A 17,900-nucleotide genomic window follows, 5' to 3' on the forward strand; every position below is an offset into this window, starting at 1 on the left:
ACGAAAATTACGATGATATTTACTTAGACTTTAGCAAAGCATTTGACAGAATACCGCATCAGAGGCTTCTGAGAAAAATTAAGGCTCATGGTATCGAAGGGAAAGTCTTAAATTGGATAAATCATGGCTCACCGATAGAACGCAGAGGGTCAGCATAGATGGTGTTAAATCTGAGTGGGGTCGTGTAACCAGTGGGGTTCCCCAGGGGTCAGTACTAGGCCCACTCTTGTTCATAATCTACATAAACGATCTAGATACTGGGATCAGCAGTGACATAAGCAAGTTTGCGGATGACACCAAAATAGGGCGGCAGATTAATTCAGGGCAGGATGCAAATGCATTACAGGAGAATCTAAATAAACTGCAGGGGTGGTCTGAAAAATGGCAAATGAAATTCAACACCAGCAAGTGCAGCGTACTTAATATTGGAAGAACAAATACTGTCAATGTATACAGCCTTAACAACATCAACCTAGAGAAGTCGACTTGTGAAGGAGACCTAGGGGTACTTGTAAGCCCGGACCTACGGCCTAGAAAACAGTGAGTTAATGTTCGAAATAAGGCAAACAGAGTATTGGGTTTTATATCTAGAAGTGTAAGTAACAAGAGTGCAGAGGTCTTATTGCAACTATATCTTGCGCTAGTCAGGTCGCACCTCGATTATGCGGTTCAGTTCTGGTGCCCTTATTATAGAATGGATATCAATTCACTAGAGTTGGTGCAGCGAAGAATGACGAAAATGATTCCGGGACTTATAAACCTTCCATATCAGGATAGGTTAAAGAAACTAAACTTACATTCCCTAGAAAGACGAAGAGTGCGGGGAGATATGATAGAAGTATTCAAGTGGGTGAAAGGAATCAATAAAGGTGATATAGATAAAGTTATTATAATATCCGAGCAGGATAGGACTCGGAGCAACGGATTCAAGTTGGATAAGTTTAGGTTTAGGAGGGAGATAGAAAGGAACTGGTTTAAAAATAGGGTGGTGGACGAGTGGAACAAGCTTAGCAACTTTGTAGTAAGTGCGGGAACTCTGGGAAGTTTCAAAAGGAGGCTAGATAGATTCATGGATGATAGAGAGTGGTAGTAACTCTCGACAGGAGCTGCCATGCACAGGCCAACCGGCCTATTGCAGACTCCTTATTTTCTTATGTTCTTATGCTCTTAATTCTGTATTTTTGACCAACAAGTGTAATTAATTACATTGTCACGTGTTTAAAGATCTTAGCTGTTGAAGCGTTTAATAGCATTATATTCAACATCCCCTTGATATATTAACTATTTATGCTATTTTTTCTATTATGATAAGTCTCTATTATTAATTTTATTCGCTATAGTTTGTCTCATTCATTGTGTTCAGGTTACCTCTTAATTAGCTTGCTGATTCACAGGTGGATTTACATATTGATAAATGGAGATATGACTTATTATATCATCGCACTCAAGGGGTTAAGATATTGTACTCAAAGGGTTATATCATCGTACTCAAGGGGTTAAGATATTGTACTGAAAGGGTTATATCATCGTACTCAAGGGGTTAAGATATTGTACTCAAAGGGTTATATCATCGTACTCAAGGGGTTAATGTAAAAAGATTCGGATCCGGGTATCGTCACTACTGTAAGTCTTATCGGGATCTAAGGCAGGAGACTCACTGGATAAACAAAGACAAGTCGTTGTGTAGAATCCTTACTGTAGTTATCGTTTACGAGTTGATAAAAAATATAGCAAGTGTTAATCCAGAGGTAAAGGAAATAAAGTTCTATGTCAGATGGATCAAAATTGTGTTTCACTGAAGAACATAACTGTCATTATACCGATATACCAACAGAAAACGATCGTAAATAATATACTTTTTACGGTCATTTTCTGTTGGTATAACGGGTGCAGTTATGGTTTAATGTACTCACGTTGTTTGCTGTCAACATCAGTTAAGCGTTACTATTAAGGATTGATATATAAAACTGTGCAGAAAATTATTAAAAATATCTAACTGCAGGACTTGAAACCCTGGAGTGATAGATGAATTTTGGGAAAAACGAAAGTTGAAGACATAAGATAAGTTTTGTGCCACCAAAGGATATCTGGCACTATACCTCCGGACAGGTGGCACTACACCTCAGGACAGGTGGCACTACACCTTAGGACAGGTAGCACTACACCTCAGGACAGGTGGCACTACACAACAGGTTTCAAAAGCTGATGGACCAATAATTGGTGACTGGCTGTGTTAAGGCAAGATCGTAGGCTTCACACGCAACCAAAATAACACTAGACTTATTGAACTCTTAACCTAAGCTTTTCTGTTTGACATGTGGCGTAAGCAATCATGATCAGGGTCCAAGCGGATAGATCAAGGGTTATGAACATGGACAGAGAAAGGAATGGATAAGTAATTTTAATAATGATTTTCTACATGAAGTTATGGTGGGACCAGCAGAGGGCACTTCCTTGTGGATAGTAGCTGTGTTCTCACCCACGCACACAAGAAGTCTGTGGTCAAGTTACCTTGTAAAAAGTCAAGGCCAAGCAGGAACCCACGTTATATAACTATGCTTGAACATTCCTAGTATGGGATGTAAGGTAAAGTTCAATGTGTACCACTTAAGATCACGGACACATTAACAATTCATGCGGCAAGGAGCTGCTTCTTCAAGACACTTTGTTGTGAGGTGCAGAAGGGCTGGCATTCTTGTTGTATATTGTGAGTATTAACACACACACAACAACACCCCAACATACAATGGTCATCGGGCTTGATTGTGGATCCTATTTGACTCTAAGGGTCCTGTCCTCTTTTACGGTACCTAATCACCACCATATGTCTAGATATAGTATCCAACCATGGTAAAACAATGATGATGTTTGTACAAGATGATAATCCATAATGAACCACCAGGTTATCGCAGAAATGGGAAGTCTTCAGTGTTGTCAACCCCAGGGTTTATGTAAGGGGGTGACTCAAAGTCCTGGAGTAAGGTAAATGGTTCCCAACTGTCCTTGTGATTGAAAAGTAAACATTAACTAGCAACTTATTAGATCACAAAACATGTATTTGGGCATCGAACACGATTTTTTTTTTTGAGCGAGACATAACAGTAACGGTTCTAATACACAAAAAACAATAAGGCCTCAAGGGGAGTGTTAACTGAAGGTGTGATAATGTTTATACAACTCTGGAAAACACAACGAGTCTTATCACAGGTGAATGTCACTAACTATTGCTTGCTACTACCTGACTAACCTGAGACAGTAAAAAGCACCAACTTTTAACCCTTTCACTACGGCGACGCCATTTTTAATATTTTATTTGGCTAATGCTAGACTATGTTATTCAGCATAGAGAGGACCCGTACACAAGTGGTTAGTCGACTATCTTCCCTAAATAATGAAGTTGAAGCAATATTAATTTATCTGAATCATAATGGTAAGTAAAGTACAAGGAAAACAATACACTGTTGAGGTCAGTTCTGGTCAGAGATAAAAACTCTTTGTCGTTATGGCCTTGCTTCTTGTGTCAGTTGGTAATGTGACACAGTAGGGCCCCAGGAAGTGTAGAACTGGTTGTGTGCGTCTCAAACTCAAAGAATATGTCACCTTCATACTTACCGGATTTCATAGTCTGCGATACTTCATTTTTAACATCACGTTTCACGATCATATTTGCGTTCAAGCTTGTCCTGAAGTTCTCTCTAAGTCATGCAGCGTTATTATCATCAACAAGTTCAAGTTTCCAGTGTGAATGAGGAGAGCCCAGGAGGGTACTTGCTAAGACCAGAAGGTTCACAAGACTGGCCCTCCAACTCAACATCTCCTGCCAAGAACTGAGGCGCAAAAACTAGTACCATTGCCTTGAGCAACAACACTCTTGAACTTGACTTTAAAACCCTATTGCTTTCGTCTTAACCTATACGTCACCCCATGGATCACCGTATGGTCTGGGACACCGAAGAGGAAGGGGGCTGTCCTATACCAACCCTGCCACGCCCACAACCATCCACACTCCCTGCCACGCCCAAAACCATCCACACTTCCTGACACGCTCACAACCATCTACAATCCCTGTCACGGCCAAAACCATCCACTCTGGTCTAAAGACAAATCTTGACTGAGGTAAATTATTGTTTTAAGGTGATCGTGGATTTAATTATTAAGAAGGGTCATTTTATCTGTAGAAGTTACTAATCAAGAAAATGAATCCGTCACTGATGAGATATAAGGAATCATAGAGTGTTAGAAACAAGAAAAACACAGATATTTGACCCCCACCACACACCCAGGTAGGAGAAATAGCTCTGTCTTCGCTGCTTCAGGGCGAGAGAGATTTTCATGCAACTGTTGCTAATTACATGTAAGGGAATTTCCTGGTCTTGTCAATGATACGTTACCGAACACATGTAAGGTGCCTTAACTAAAACACGCACGTCACAGAGAGATCACGAAAATATGAAGGCCAAACTGGAGGTGAAGAAAAACACCAAGGGTACGGCAACAATGACAACAACAGCTACGAAATGGACGTTAGTACAGTCAGGGACAGGGCTGACAAGGAAGGTATAAAAACTTTAATTGTTGGTGACTCACAGGAAAGGTACCTGGACAGGGGCTGGGGTGGGAGATATAATTGACAGGATGGACAATATCTTGTCTGGTAATGGGAACAAACCCATTATCTGCCTCAGTGCAGGAGGCAATGATATTGGCCGGTATAGGAGTGAGGAGCTTCTTGATAAGTTCAAGACAGCTATAGATCGTATTAGGACTAAGGGAGGGATCCCTATCATATGTGGTGTCCTGCCTAGAAGGAGAGTTAGCAATGGATGGTTGTCAAGGGCAGTTGGTGTCAACGGCCGTCTTGAAGGATATTGCAAGTCAATATCAGTCCCATTCATTGACAACTGGGACAACTTCTACGGCAGAAGGGAGCTTTATGCTAGGGATGGGGTGCACCTTTCTCGGGAGGGGGTGGCAACCCTGGCTGGGTCTCTTGAGGGGGCAGTTCAAAAGATATCGAAGTCTTTAAACTGCTAGGGGAGCATAAAAGCACGGGGGTGGAGGAGACTGCAGTGGTAGCGAGTAAACCAAGTGAAAGATTACAGGGAAATAGTGTTAGGAATGATGACAAAACTAAATTAGACAGGGAATTTAAACCTAAACGCGGTAAAGGGAGGACTCAGAACACGACTAACTTAAATGTCTACTACGCGAACAGTAGAAGCATGAGAAACAAAATGGATGATATTAGGGCCTTGGTATGTACCGAAAAGATCGATATAATAGCATTCACTGAAACATGGATCAACCTAGACTCACGTGAGTTACCTGTCGAATACCAAATTGCGGATTACAAATTGTTCCATACTGATAGGCCGTCCAGGAAAGGAGACGGAGTCACCATCTATGTCAGTGATAATCTGAAGTGCGAAATAAATAAGGAAATAAAAACTGAGCGGAATACAGAAACAATTTGGATAGAATTAATCGACGGTAGGGAAAAATTAATCATAGGAGTAATATATAGACCTCCCAATCTTGATAGAGTTAATGAGCGACTTACCTGGGATGAAATGCGCAGGGCTTCCATACACAACAAAGTCTGTATACTAGGCGATTTTAACCTTGGCCAAATAGATTGGACTGACCTTACAGGTAACTCAGTATCAGAGGATTTCCACGAAACGATCCAGGACTGTTTCCTAAGTCAACATATAACCGAACCCACCCGAGGTAATAATATACTCGATTTAGTTCTGTCGAACAGAGAAAACCTCATTAGCAATGTCGAGGTAGGGAACGAACTTGCAAACAGCGATCACAAAGAAATTAGATTCCAGTTAAATTTTCAGGTCAGACGTAAAGGGAATTCCATTAAAGTCCCAGATTTCAGAAGGGCAAACTTTGATAGTTTAAAGAGGCAGCTGAGAGAAGGGGTATCACGCTTGGATGTGAACCAAGATGACACCGACCTGATAACGAGATCTGAGATTGCCGAGTTCCACGACAATTTAAATAACGAGTTACTTAATGCACAAAGGCAGAACATACCATACAAAAAACTCAGATCAGACAACAATGACCCTAAGTGGATAAATAATTATTTAAAGAACATTATTGGCGAAAGGAAGGTTATAGGTAAAAGGATAAATAGTGGCGAATTTTACCTCCGGGAGTATTATAAGGTATTGGCGAGTAGGGTTAAGACCGAGATAAGAAAAGCCAAGAGGAACTATGAACTGAAGGTAGCAGGGGAGGCGAAAACAAACCCCAAAGTATTCTACCAAATGTATCAAACTAAAACACGAGATAAGATTGGACCAATACGTTCAGATACCGGCGAGCTAACTGATAACGACGGAGAAATGAGCAATAATCTGATTAAATATTTTTCAACAGTTTTCACCACCGAAAATTTAAACATGATCCCCGAGGCACCGACTCTATTCAGAGATAGTGAAGAAAACAAATTAAGAGAGATAGTAGTGACTAGTAACGATGTTAATAAGCAAATAGACAAACTGAAGCCTTATAAGTCACCTGGTCCCGATGAGATATTTGCCAGAGTATTAAAGGAATGTAAGGATGAGCTTAGTATGCCCTTAGCAAAGTTGTTTAACATGTCATTAAAAACAGGTGTCGTGCCAGAATCCTGGAGGATAACAAATGTAATACCGATTTTCAAGAAGGGGGATAGATCACTATTCTCTAACTACCGCCCAATCAGTCTAACATCAATAGTAGGTAAATTACTAGAATCAATTATTTCAAACTCTATTCGAAACCACCTGGAAACATCCTTGACCACCGAAGGGTCAAGACGTACCTGGCTGCTCCGAGAGGAGCGCCAGGTACGTCTTGACCCTTCCGTGGTCAAGGATGTTTCCAGGTGGGATCTGGGGAGGGGGATGGTATGGCATACCATCCCCCTCCCCAGATCCCTCCTCCCCACCGGAATATCAACAAGTTCTCGCCAGAAGTTACAATTTCATTTAGGAAAGGAATGGAACCAGTGTTAAACAGAGGTGAACAGTGGTGAACAGTGCTTAAGTCAGTGAGAACAACTCAACAGTAACAGTCGTACCCAAGTTAACCTTCACACAGTGAGGTCCCAGGTACCCAGTGACAACGGCCCGTGAGACCCAACAACAACCAGCGATGTGTTAATCCGTCAATGATAGGAAGGTCTGGAACCACACCTCACTCATATAACACCATCTGTGAAGGAATTACTACACCACGTGAGGCCCCCTCATAACACCATCTGTGAGGGAATTACTACATCACGTGAGGCCCCCCTCATAACACCATCTGTGAGGGAATTACTACACCACGTCAGGTCCCTCATAACACCATCTGTGAGGGAATTACTACACCACGTCAGGTCCCTAATAACACCATCTGTGAGGGAATTACTACACCATATGAGGACCCTCATAACACCATCTGTGAGGTAATTACACCACGTGAGGTCCCATAACACCATCTGTGAGGAATTACTACACCACGTGGTCCTCATAACACCATCTGCGAGGAATTACTACACCACGTCAGGTCCTCATAACACCATTTGAGGAACTACTACATCACGTGAGTCCTTCCTAACACCATCTGCGAGGGAGTTACTACACTACGTGTTTGCTGTTCAACACGTACAATCCTACATTAATCTGTATGTTCACTGTATGTTCCTTTACCTTTCTCTAATGAAGGCTTTTGTTAAACCACCAATGTATGTAATAAGTCATTCATGTCCAATGTATATTTTCAGCCTTCGGACTGCAGAATTTTTTCAATAGACCGTTAATTATTATTATTATTATTATTAAGTTGATCAATGATTCCCAACATGGCTTCACAAGCGGGCGTTCATGTCTAACTAATTTATTAACATTCTTTTCATCAGTTTTCGAATCGGTGGACGAGGGGCACAATTATGATGTGGTATATCTCGACTTTAGCAAAGCCTTCGACAGAGTCCCCCACGAAAGACTAATTAGAAAGGTAGAAGCGCATGGCATCAAGGTAATATCCTTAAATGAATTAGGGCGTGGTTACGGGACAGGAAACAGCGAGTGAGCATAAACGGTACTAAATCGCATTGGAGCAACGTCACTAGTGGAGTTCCCAAGGCTCAGTACTTGGGCCATTATTATTTATTATATACATAAACGACATAGATATCGGCATAGATAGCAACATAATTGCTGATGACACTAAAATAGGACGTGTAATTAAATCTGACGAGGACTTTGCAAAACTACAGGAAGATCTAAACAAATTTTCGAATGGTTGGAAAAATGGCAGATGAAATTAATGTGGACAAATGTAAAATTACTCAGTATAGGAGATGTAAACAGGAAACCAGTTACCAGATGAACAACGATGGCATTTTGGAATCCAACTGCGAGAGAGAGATTTAGGAGTAATGAAAAGTAGGAATCTTAAGCCAAGTAAACAATGTGTTTTTGCTTGTAACAAGGCTAATAAAGTACTTGGGCTCATACAAAGTGTTAGTTACAAGACTAGCGAGGTCATCTTAAAATTATATCTAGCACTTGAGACCTCACCTGGATTACACAGTTCAGTTCTGGTCACCATATTACAGAATGGATATAGAATCATTGGAAAGAATCCAGAGGAGAATGACAAGACTAATCCCGGGCATTAGGAACCTTGAATACAGAGACAGGTTAAAGCATCATAATTTGCACTCCTCGAGAGACGTAGAGTGAGGGGCGACATGATAGAGGTATATAAATGGAAGTCAGGGTTAAACAAAGGGACATTACAAAGGTACTGAAACTATCCAGCCAGGAGCGAACTCGTAACAATGGTTTTAAATTAGACAAATTTAGATTTCGGCGTGAAATTGGTAAACACTGGTTTGGAAACAGAGTAGTGGATGAGTGGAACAAGTTACCAAATATCATCATTAACTCGAATACGCTGAATAGCTTCAAACATAGGTTGGATGCTTATATGAGCAATAGGGGTTGGGTATAAAAGGACTCCCCAGTATGGGTCAATAGGCCCGCTGCAGTTTCCTCCATTCTTATGTTCTTATGTTCTTAATACTGTGAGGAAGTCCAGCGAGTATTAACACTGGCAGTCGCTTATGTGAGCCGCGTCACTTTGTTTTTTGGCCCCTGTGTTGAGAGAAACCCCTCACTCTTCCGTTATACACACTTTCCATTGATATGCAGCGAGAAGTTGAGGAGCAGAGAACCTGAACAACCCAAAAGATGGTTATTTATATCCTATTACTGTCAGGGTTGTGTCTCTGGGTCTGGGGTTGTATCTCTGGGTCTAGGTGCTCTCTGCCCAGGCTGCATTCTCTAGTCTAGGTTGTGCTCCCTGGTCTAGGGTTGTGTGTCTCTGGTATACAGATCTCCGGTCTGAGGTTGTGTCTCTGGGTTTAGGTTGTGTCTCTGGGTCTGGGGTTGTATCTCTGGGTTCAGGGTTGGGGTTCCTGGCCTAGGGGGTTGTGTCTCTGTCTAGGGTTGTGTCTCTGGGTCCGGGGTTGTGTCTCTGGGGTGCAGGGGTTGTGTCTCCCCAGGTCTGGTGTTGTGTCTCTGGGTCTAGGGTTGTGTGTCTCTGGGTCTAGGCTGTGTCTCTGGGTCTAGGGCTGTATCTCTGGGTCTGGCCAGGCTCCTGGGTCTAGGGTTGTGTCTGGGTATGGGGTTGTATCTCCGGTCTGGAGGTTGTGTCTCTGGGTTTAGGGCCAGTCTCAGGTCTGGGGCTGTGGCCTCTGCCCAGATTGTGCTCCTGGGGTGTAGGCTGTGTCTCCTGTCTGGGGTTGTGTCCTGGGTCTGGGGTTGTGTCTCTGGGTGGCCAGGCCCTAGGTCTGGGGTTGTACTGGGTCTTGCCAGTCTCTGGGTCTGTGGGCGCCAGGTCTCTGGGTTCAGGGCCATCTCTGGGCCTGGGGGTTGTGTCTCTGGTCTAGGGTTGTATCTCTGTCTGGGGGTTGTGTCTCTGGGTGTAGGCTGCCCCAGGTCTGGGGCTGTGTCTCTGGGTCTAGGGGTTGTGTCTCTGGGTGTAGGGCTGTGTTCTTGGCCCAGGGGTTGTAAGTGTTTGGGTCTGGGGGGTTGTGTCCTGGGTCTGGGGTTGTGTCTCTGGGTGTAGGCTGTGCCCCAGGTCTGGGGGCAGTTCCTGGGTCTAGGGCTGTGCCCTGGCCCGGGGCGTGTCTCTGGGTGCAGGGGCTGTGTTCCCAGGTCTGGGGGTTGCAAGTCTCTGGGTCTAGGCTGTGTCTCTGGGCCTAGGGGTTGCCCTCCTGGCCCGGGAGTTGTATCTCTGTCTGGGGTTGCCCTGGGTCTGGGGTTGTGTCTCCTGGGGTCTGGGGGCTGCCCTGGGTCTGGGGCCAGGTCTCTGGCCCGGGGTTGTGTCTCTGGTTCTGGGGGTTGTGTCTCTGGTCTAGGGGTTGTGTTCTGGGTCTAGGGCTGCCCTGCCCTGGGGTTGTGTCTCTGGTTCTGGGGTTGTGTCTCTGGGTCTGGGGGTTGTGCCCTGGGTCTGGGGGTTGTGTCTCTGGGTCTGGGGGTTGTGTCTTCTGGGTCTAGGATTGTTAGGTCTAGTTGTGGGCGTTTGGGTCTGTGCTGGCTATCTTGGTCTGGGGGTTGTGTCTCTGGGTCTGGGGCAGTTCCCCTGCGTGCCTGGGGGGTTGCATCTCTGGGTCTGGGGGTTGCGTCTCTGCCCTAGGGTCAGGCCCTGGCTCCAGGGTTGTGTCTCTGGGTCTAGGGTTGTGCCCTGGGTCTGGGGGTCAGGTTCTGGTTCTGGGGTTGTGTTCCTGGTTCTGGGGGTTGTTTTCTGGGTCTGGGGGTTGTGTCTCTGGTTCTGGGGTTGTGTCTCTGGGTCTGGGGTTGTCTCTGGGTCTGGGGGTTGTGTCTCTGCTGTCTGGGGTTGTGTCTTCTGGGTCTAGGGATTGTTAGGTTCAGGGTTTTATGTTTGGGTCTGATTTGTATATCTTGTCTGGGGTTGTGCGTCTGGGTCTGGGGTTGTGCTTCTGGGTGTCTGGGGTTGTATCTTCTGGGTCTGGGCCAGTTCTGGGTCTGGGGGGTTGTGTCTCTGTCTGGGATTGTGTCTTCGTCTGGGGGTTGTATATCTTGGTCTGGGTTGTCTCCTGGGTTCGGGGTTGTGTCTCTGGGGTCTGGGGTTGTGTCTCTGGGTCTGGGGTTGGCATCTTGTCTGGGGTTGTGCCCTGGGTCTGGGGCCAGGTCTCTGGGTCTGTGGGGTTGTGTCTTCTGGGTCTGTGGGGTTGCATCTCTGGTCTGGGGTTGTAGTTCCTGCGTCTGGGGGTTGTATCTCTGGTCTGGGTTGTGTCTCTGGGTCTGAGGTTGTATCTCTTGGGTCTGGGGGGTTGTATCTCTGGGGTCTGGGGTTGTGGGGTTCTGGGTCTGAGGTTGTATCTCTTGGTCTGGGGTTGTATCTCTGGGTCTGGGGGTTGCATTCTGGGTCTGGGGGTTGTGTCTCTGGGTCTGGGGGTTGTGTCTCTGCGTCTGGGGTTGCATTCTGGGTCTGGGGTTGTGTCTCTGGGTCTGGAGGTTGTATTCTCTGGCCTGGGGGTTGTATCTCTGGGTCTGGGGGTTGTGTCTCTGCCTGGGGTTGTGTTCCTGGGTCTGGGGTTGTGTCTTCGAGTCTGGGGGCTGTGTCCTGGGTCTGTCAGGCCCTGGGTCTGGGGGCTGTGTCTCTGGGTCTGGGGCACAGTCTTCCCTGGGTCTGGGGGTTGTGTCTCTGGGTCTGGAGGTTGCATTCTTGGTCTGGGGTTGTATCTCTGGGTCTGGGGTTGTGTCCTGGGTCTGGGGTTGTGTCTCTGGCCTCGGGAGTTGTGTCTCTGGGTCTGGGGGTTGGGGTTCCTGGGTCTGGATTGTGTCTCTGAGCCTGGGATTGTGCCCTGAGTCTGGAAGGCTGTATCTCTGGGTCTGGGGCTGTGTCTTGGGTCTGGGGGGTTGTGCTCTGGGTCTGGAGTTGTGTTCCTGGGCCTAGGGCTGTGTCTTGCCCGAGGTTGTGCTCCTGGGTCTGGGGTTGTACCCTCTTGGTCTGGGGGGTTGTGTCTCTGGGTCTGGGGAAGGTTGTGGCTCCTGGGTTCAAAGTTGTGAAGCCCTGGTCTGGGCTGTGTCTCTGGGGTCTGGGGGTTTTGTCTCTGAGTCTGGAGGTTGCATCTCTGGTCTGGGGTTGTAGACTCTGGGGTCTGGGGGTTGTGTCTCTGGGTCTGGGGTTGTGTCTCTTGGTCTGGGGGTTGTGTCTTGGTCTGGGGTTGTGTCTCTGGGTCTGGGGGTTGTGCCCTGGGTCTGGGGGGTTGTGTCTCTGGGTCTGAGGTTGCATCTCTGGTCTGGGGTTGTATCTCTGTCTGGGGTTGTGGCCCTGGGTCTGGGGGGTTGTGTTCCTGGGTCTGGGGGTTGTGTCTTGGAGTTTGGGATTGTGTCTCTGGGTCTGGGTTGCCCTGGGTCTGGGGTTGTGTCTCTGGGTCTGAGGTTGCATTCCTGGTTTGGGGGTTGTGGCTTCCTGGGTCTGGGGGTTGCCCTGGGTCTGGAGTTGTGCTCCCTGGCCCTGGGGTTGTGCTCCTGAGTCTGGGATTGTGTGTCTGGGTCTCGGGGTTGTGTCTCTGGGTCTGGGGTTGTGTCTCTGGGTCTGGGGGGTTGTGTCTCTGGTCTGGGGGTTGTGTCTTGGGTCTGGGGGGTTGTGTCTCTGAGTCTGGGATTGTGTCTGGGTCTGGGGTTGTGTCTCCTGGGTCTGGGGTTGTGTCTCTGGGTCTGGGATTGTGTCTCTGAGTCTGGGTTGTGCTCTGGGTCTGGGGTTTTGTCTTGAGTCTGGGATTGTGTCTCTGTCTGGGGGTTGTGCCCTGGGTCTGGGGGTTGTGTTTGGGTCTGGGGTTGTGTCTCTGGGTCTGGGGTTGTGGCCCTGGGTCTGGGGGTCAGGCTCAGTCTGGGGTTGTGGCTCCTGGTCTGGGATTGTGTCTCTGAGTCTGGGGTTGTGTCTGGGTCTGGGGGTTGTGCTCCTGGGTCTGGAGGTTGTATCTCTTGGTCTGGGGTTGTATCTCTGGCCTGGGGGTTGTGTCTCTGGGTTCAAAGGTCTCTGGTCTGGGGTTGAAATCTCTGGCCTGGGGTTGTGTCTCTGTCTGGGGAAGGTTGTGTCTCTGGGTCTGGGGGTTGTGCCCTGGTCTGGGATTGCCCTGAGTCTGGGGTTGTATCTCTGGGTCTGGGATTAGGGTTCTGAGTCTGGGGTTGTGTCTCTGGGTCTGGGAAGTTGTGGTCTTGGTCTGGGGGTTGTGTCTCTGAGTCTGGGATTGTGTCTCTGAGTCTGGGGTTGTGTCTCTGGGTTCAGTTGTGTCTCTGAGTCTCGGATTGCCCCAGGCCCGGGATTGTGTCTTCTGAGTCTGGGAAGGTTGCGTCTTGGCCCTTGGATTGTGTCTTGAGTCTGGGGGTTGTGTCTCTAAATTGGGGGTTGTGCCCTGGAGTCTGGGATTGTGTCTCTGAGTCTGGGTTGTGTCTCTGAGTCTGGGATTGTGGTCTGGAGTCTGGGGTTGTGTCTCTGAGTCTGGGGTTGTGGTCTCTGAGTCTGGGGTTGTGTCTCTGAGTCTGGGGTTGTGTCTCTGGGTCTGGGATTGCGTCTCTGGGTCTGGGGGTTGTGTCTCTGAGTCTGGATTGTGTCTCTGAGTCTGGGCCAGGCCCTGAGTCTGGGGGTTGTGTCTCTGAGTCTGGGATTGTGTCTCTGTCTGGGGGTTGTGTCTCTGAGTCTGGGATTGTGTCTCTGAGTCTGGGGTTGTGTCTCTGGGTCTGGGGGTTGGGGTTCTGAGTCTGGGATTGTGTCTCTGGAGTCTGGGGTTGTGTCTCTGAGTCTGGGGTTGTGTCTCTGAGTCTGGGATTGTGTCTCTGGGTCTGGGGCTGTAGGTCTCTGAGTCTGGATTGTGGTCTCTGAGTCTGGGGTTGTGTCTCTGAGTCTGGGATTGTGTCTCTGAGTCTGGGGCCAGGCCCTGAGTCTGGCCAGTTCCTGAGTCTGATTGCCCTGGGTTCCGGGCCAGGCTCTGAGTCTGGGATTGTGTCTCTGAGTCTGGGGCTGCCCTGAGTCTGGGGTTGTGTCTCTTGGTCTGGGGTTGTGTCTCTGGGGTCTGGGGTTGTGTCTCTGGGTCTGGGGTTGTGGTCTCTGTCTGGGGGTTGTGTCTCTGGGTCTGAGGTTGTGTCTCTTTGGTCTGGGGGTTGTGTCTTGTCTGGGGTTGTATCTCTGGGTCTGGGGTTGTGTCTCTGGGTCTGGGGTTGCCCTGGTCTGAGGCTGTGTCTTTGGTCTGGGGGGCTTGTGCCCTTGGTCTGGGGTCAGGCCCTTGGTCTGGGTTGTAGCCCCTTGGTCTGGGGTTGTATCTCTGGGTCTGGGGTTGTGTCTCTGGGTCTGGGGGTTGTGTTCTGGGTCTGGGGTTGTAGTTCCCTGGGTCTGGGGTTGTGTCTCTGGGTCTGGGATTGTGCCTCTGAGTCTGGGGTTGTGTCTCTGGGTCTGGGGTTGTGTCTCTGAGTCTGGGATTGTGTCTCTGGGTCTAGGGTTGTCTCTGGGTCTAGGGGTTGTGCTCTGGGTCTGAGGTTGCATTCTTGGTCTGGACTGTGTCTCTGGAGTCTGGGATTGTGTCTCTGGGTCTGGGGGTTGTGCCTCTGGAGTCTGTGGGTTGTGCTCCTGAGTCTGTGTCAGGCCCTGGGTCTGGGGCTTGTGCCCTGGAGTCTGGGGATTGTGTCTTGAGTCTGGGGTTGTGTCTCTGGGTCTGGGGTTGTGTCTCTTGGTCTGAGGTTGCATCTCTGGGCCCTGGGGTTGTATCTCTGGGCTCCGGGGGCCAGGCTCCTGGAGTCTGGGGTTGTGTCTCTGTCTGGGGGTTGTGTCTCTGTCTGAGGTTGCATCTCTTGGTCTGAGGTTGCATCTCTGGTCTGGGGTTGTATCTTGGTCTGGGGGGTTGTGTCTCTGAGTCTGGGTTGTGTCTTCTGGGTCTGAGGTTGCATCTCTTGGTCTGAGGTTGCATCTCTGTCTGGGGTTGTATCTCTGGGTCTGGGGTTGTGTCTCTGGAGTCTGGGGTTGTGTCTCTGGGTCTAGTTGTGTGCCCTGGGTCTGGGATTGTGTTCTGAGTCTGGGGTTGCCCTCCTGGGGTCTGGGGTTAGTCTCTGAGTCTGGGATTGTGTCTCTTGGAGTCTGGGGGTCAGGCCCTGAGTCTGGGATTGTGTCTCTGTCTAGGGTTGTGTCTCTGCCCAGGGTTGTGTCTTGAGTCTGGGGGGTTGTGTCTCTGGGTCTGGGATTGTGTCTCTGGGTCTAGGGTTGTGCCCTCCTGGGTCTAGGTTGTGTCTCTGAGCCCAGGGGTTGTGTCTCTTTAGAGTCTGGGATTGTGTCTCTTGAGTCTGGGATTGTGTCTCTGGAGTCTGGGATTGTGGTCTCTGAGTCTGGGATTGTGTCTCTGGTCTAGGGTTGTGTCTCTGAGTCTGTGGGTTGTGTCTCTGGGTCTGGGGTTGTGCCCTGAGTCGGAGTTGTGGCTCCTGGGTCTTAGGGTTATCTCTGGGTCTAGGGTTGTGTCTCTGCCCAGGGTTGTGTCTCTGGGTCTAGGGTTGTGCCCTGAGTCTGGGCTGCCCTGAGTCTGGGATTGTGTCTCTGGGTCTAGGGTTGTGTCTCTGGGCCTGGGGGCGCTGTGTTCCTGGGTCTGGGGTTGTGTCTCTGGCCTGGGGGTTGTGTCTCTGGGTCTGGAGGTGTTGCATTCCTTGGTCTGGGGGCTGTATCTCTTGGGTCTGGGGTTGTGCTCCTGGGCCCAGGGCTGTGTCTCTGAGCCTGGGGTTGTGTCTCTGAGTCTGGATTGTGTCGGGTCTAGGTTGTGTCTCTGGGTCTAGGGGAAGGTTGTGTCTCTGGGTCTAGGGTTGTGTCTCGTCTAGGTTGTGTCTCTGAGTCTGGGGTTGTGGCCCTCTGAGTCTGGGATTGTGTCTCTGAGTCTGGGATTGTGTCTCTGGGTCTAGGGCTGTGTCTCTGGGTCTAGGGCTGGTGTGTCTCTGGGTCTAGGGTTGTGTCTCTGAGTCTGGGGTTGTGCCCTGAGTCTGGGATTGTGTCTCTGGGTCTAGGGTTGTGGCCCTGGCCCAGGGCTGTGTCTCTGGGTCTGGGGTTGTGGCCCTGAGTCTGGGGCTGTGTCTCTGAGTCTGGGGGTTGTGGCTCCCGAGTCTGGGGTTGTGGCCCTGAGTCTGGGCCAGGTCTTGAGTCTGGGGCTGTGGGTCTCTGAGTCTGGGGTCAGGTCTCTGAGTCTGGGGTTGTGCCCTGAGTCTGTGGGTTGTGTCTCTGAGTCTGGGGTTGCCCTGGGTCTGGGGTTGTGTCTCTGAGTCTGGGGGCTGTGCTCCTGAGTCTGGGGGTTGTGTCTCTGAGTCTGGATTAGGTTCTGGAGTCTGGATTGTGGTCTCTGAGTCTGGGATTGTGTTCCTGGGTCTAGGGGTTGTGTTCCTGAGTCTGGGGGTTGTGTCTCTGAGTCTGCCAGGTCTCTGAGTCTGGGATTGTGTCTCTGAGTCTGGGATTGTGTCCCTGAGTCTGGGATTGCCCTGGTCTAGGTTGTGTCTCTGGCCCAGGGGTTGTGTCTCTGTCTGGGGGTTGGGGTTCCCTGAGTCTGGGACAACTCCCCGAGTCTGGGGTTGAAATCTCTGGCTCCTGGGGTTGTGTCTCTGGCTTGGGATCAGGTTCCCAACTAGCTGTGGCCCTGGGGTCTGGGGTTGTGCCCTGGGTCTGAGGTCATCTCTTGGTCTGGGGTTGTATCCTGGGTCTGGGGTTGTGTTCCTGGGTCTGGGGGTTGTGTCTCTGGGTCTGGGGTTGTGTCTCTGGGTCTGGGGGTTGTGTCTCTGAGCCCGGGGTTGTGTCTCTGGGTCTGATTGTGTCTCTGGGTCTGGGGGTTGTATATCTTGGTCTGGGGTTGCGGCCCTCAGTCTTGGGGTTGTGCCCTGGGGTCTAGGGCTGTATCTTCTGGGTTCAGGGCCAGGCGTTTGGCCTGGAGTTGTATATCTGGTCTGGGGTTGTGTCTCTGTGTCTGGGGTTGTGGCCCTGCCCAGAGTTGTGTCTCTGTCTGGGGCTGTGTCTCTGAGTCTGGGGTTGTGCCCTGGGTCTGGGGTTGTGCCCTGGGTCTGGGGAAGGCTGTATCTCTGGGTCTAGGGTTGTATCTCTGGTCTAGGGGTCAGGTGTTTGGGTCTGGAGTTGTATATCTGGTCTGGGGGCTGTGGTTCTGAGTCTGGGGTTGTGTCTCTGGAGTCTGGGGTTGTGTCTCTGAGTCTAGAGCCAGGCTCTGGGTCTGGGGTCAGTCTCTGAGGTCTGGGGAAGGTTGTGTCTCTGGGTCTGGGGTTGTGTCTCTGGGGTCTGGGGTTGTATCTTCTGGGTCTAGGGTTGTATCTCTGGGTCTAGGGGCTGTATGGTTTGGCCTGGAGTTGTGGCTATCTGGTCTGGGGTTGTGTTCCTGTGTCTGGGGTTGTGTCTCTGGGTCTAGAGTTGTGTCTCTGGGTCTGGGGTTGTGCCCTGAGTCTGGGGATTGTGCCCTGAGTCTGGGCTGTGTCTCTGGGTTCAGTTGCATTCTCTGCCCAGGTTGTATCTCTGGGTCTAGGGTTGTATGTTTGGGTCTGGAGTTGTATATCTTGGTCTGGGGTTGTGTCTCAATCTGGGGTTGTGCTCCTGGTCTGGGGGTTGTGTCTCCCTGAGTCTGGGATTGTGTCTCTGAGTCTGGGGTTGTGTCTCTGGGTCTGGGGTTGTATCTCTGGGTCTAGGGTTGTATCTCTGGGTCTAGGGTCAGCGTGTTTGGGTCTGAGTTGCATATCTTGGTCTGGGGTTGTGTCTCCTGAGTCTGGGGTTGTGCTGCCCTGAGTCTGGGGTTGTGTCTCTGGGTCTGGGGGTTGTGTCTCTGGGTCTAGGGTTGCATTCCTGGTCTAGGGTTGTAC

At 49.5% G+C, this 17,900-nt stretch overlaps 2 protein-coding genes across 3 annotated transcripts in view; both read right to left on the reverse strand.

The window, feature by feature from the left end:
* LOC121859914 (sialin-like) overlaps positions 1-3,780 on the reverse strand; it is a 38,799-nt gene extending 35,019 nt beyond the window's left edge. For both annotated transcript variants that reach the window (XM_042356868.1, XM_042356869.1), the window contains exon 1: positions 3,613-3,780. In XM_042356868.1, coding sequence (XP_042212802.1) covers positions 3,613-3,664 — 52 coding nt within the window. In that variant the 5' untranslated portion in view covers positions 3,665-3,780. The remainder of the gene's footprint in view (positions 1-3,612) is intronic.
* A 5,798-nt stretch (positions 3,781-9,578) lies between these two features.
* LOC121859910 (mucin-2-like) lies at positions 9,579-17,539 on the reverse strand. Its single transcript, XM_042356864.1, has 9 exons — positions 17,391-17,539; positions 16,031-17,109; positions 15,567-15,832; positions 15,312-15,530; positions 14,248-15,228; positions 12,929-14,197; positions 10,975-12,838; positions 10,647-10,865; positions 9,579-10,390 (listed from the first exon to the last, which is right to left on the reverse strand). Exons 1-9 carry the CDS (start codon positions 17,537-17,539, stop codon positions 9,579-9,581), a joined length of 6,858 nt encoding a protein of 2,285 aa, XP_042212798.1.
* Positions 17,540-17,900: the final 361 nt, after the last annotated feature.

The sequence above is a fragment of the Homarus americanus genome, unplaced genomic scaffold, assembly GCF_018991925.1.
Source record: "Homarus americanus isolate GMGI-L3 unplaced genomic scaffold, GMGI_Hamer_2.0 scaffold5198, whole genome shotgun sequence".
NCBI lineage: Eukaryota > Metazoa > Arthropoda > Malacostraca > Decapoda > Nephropidae > Homarus > Homarus americanus.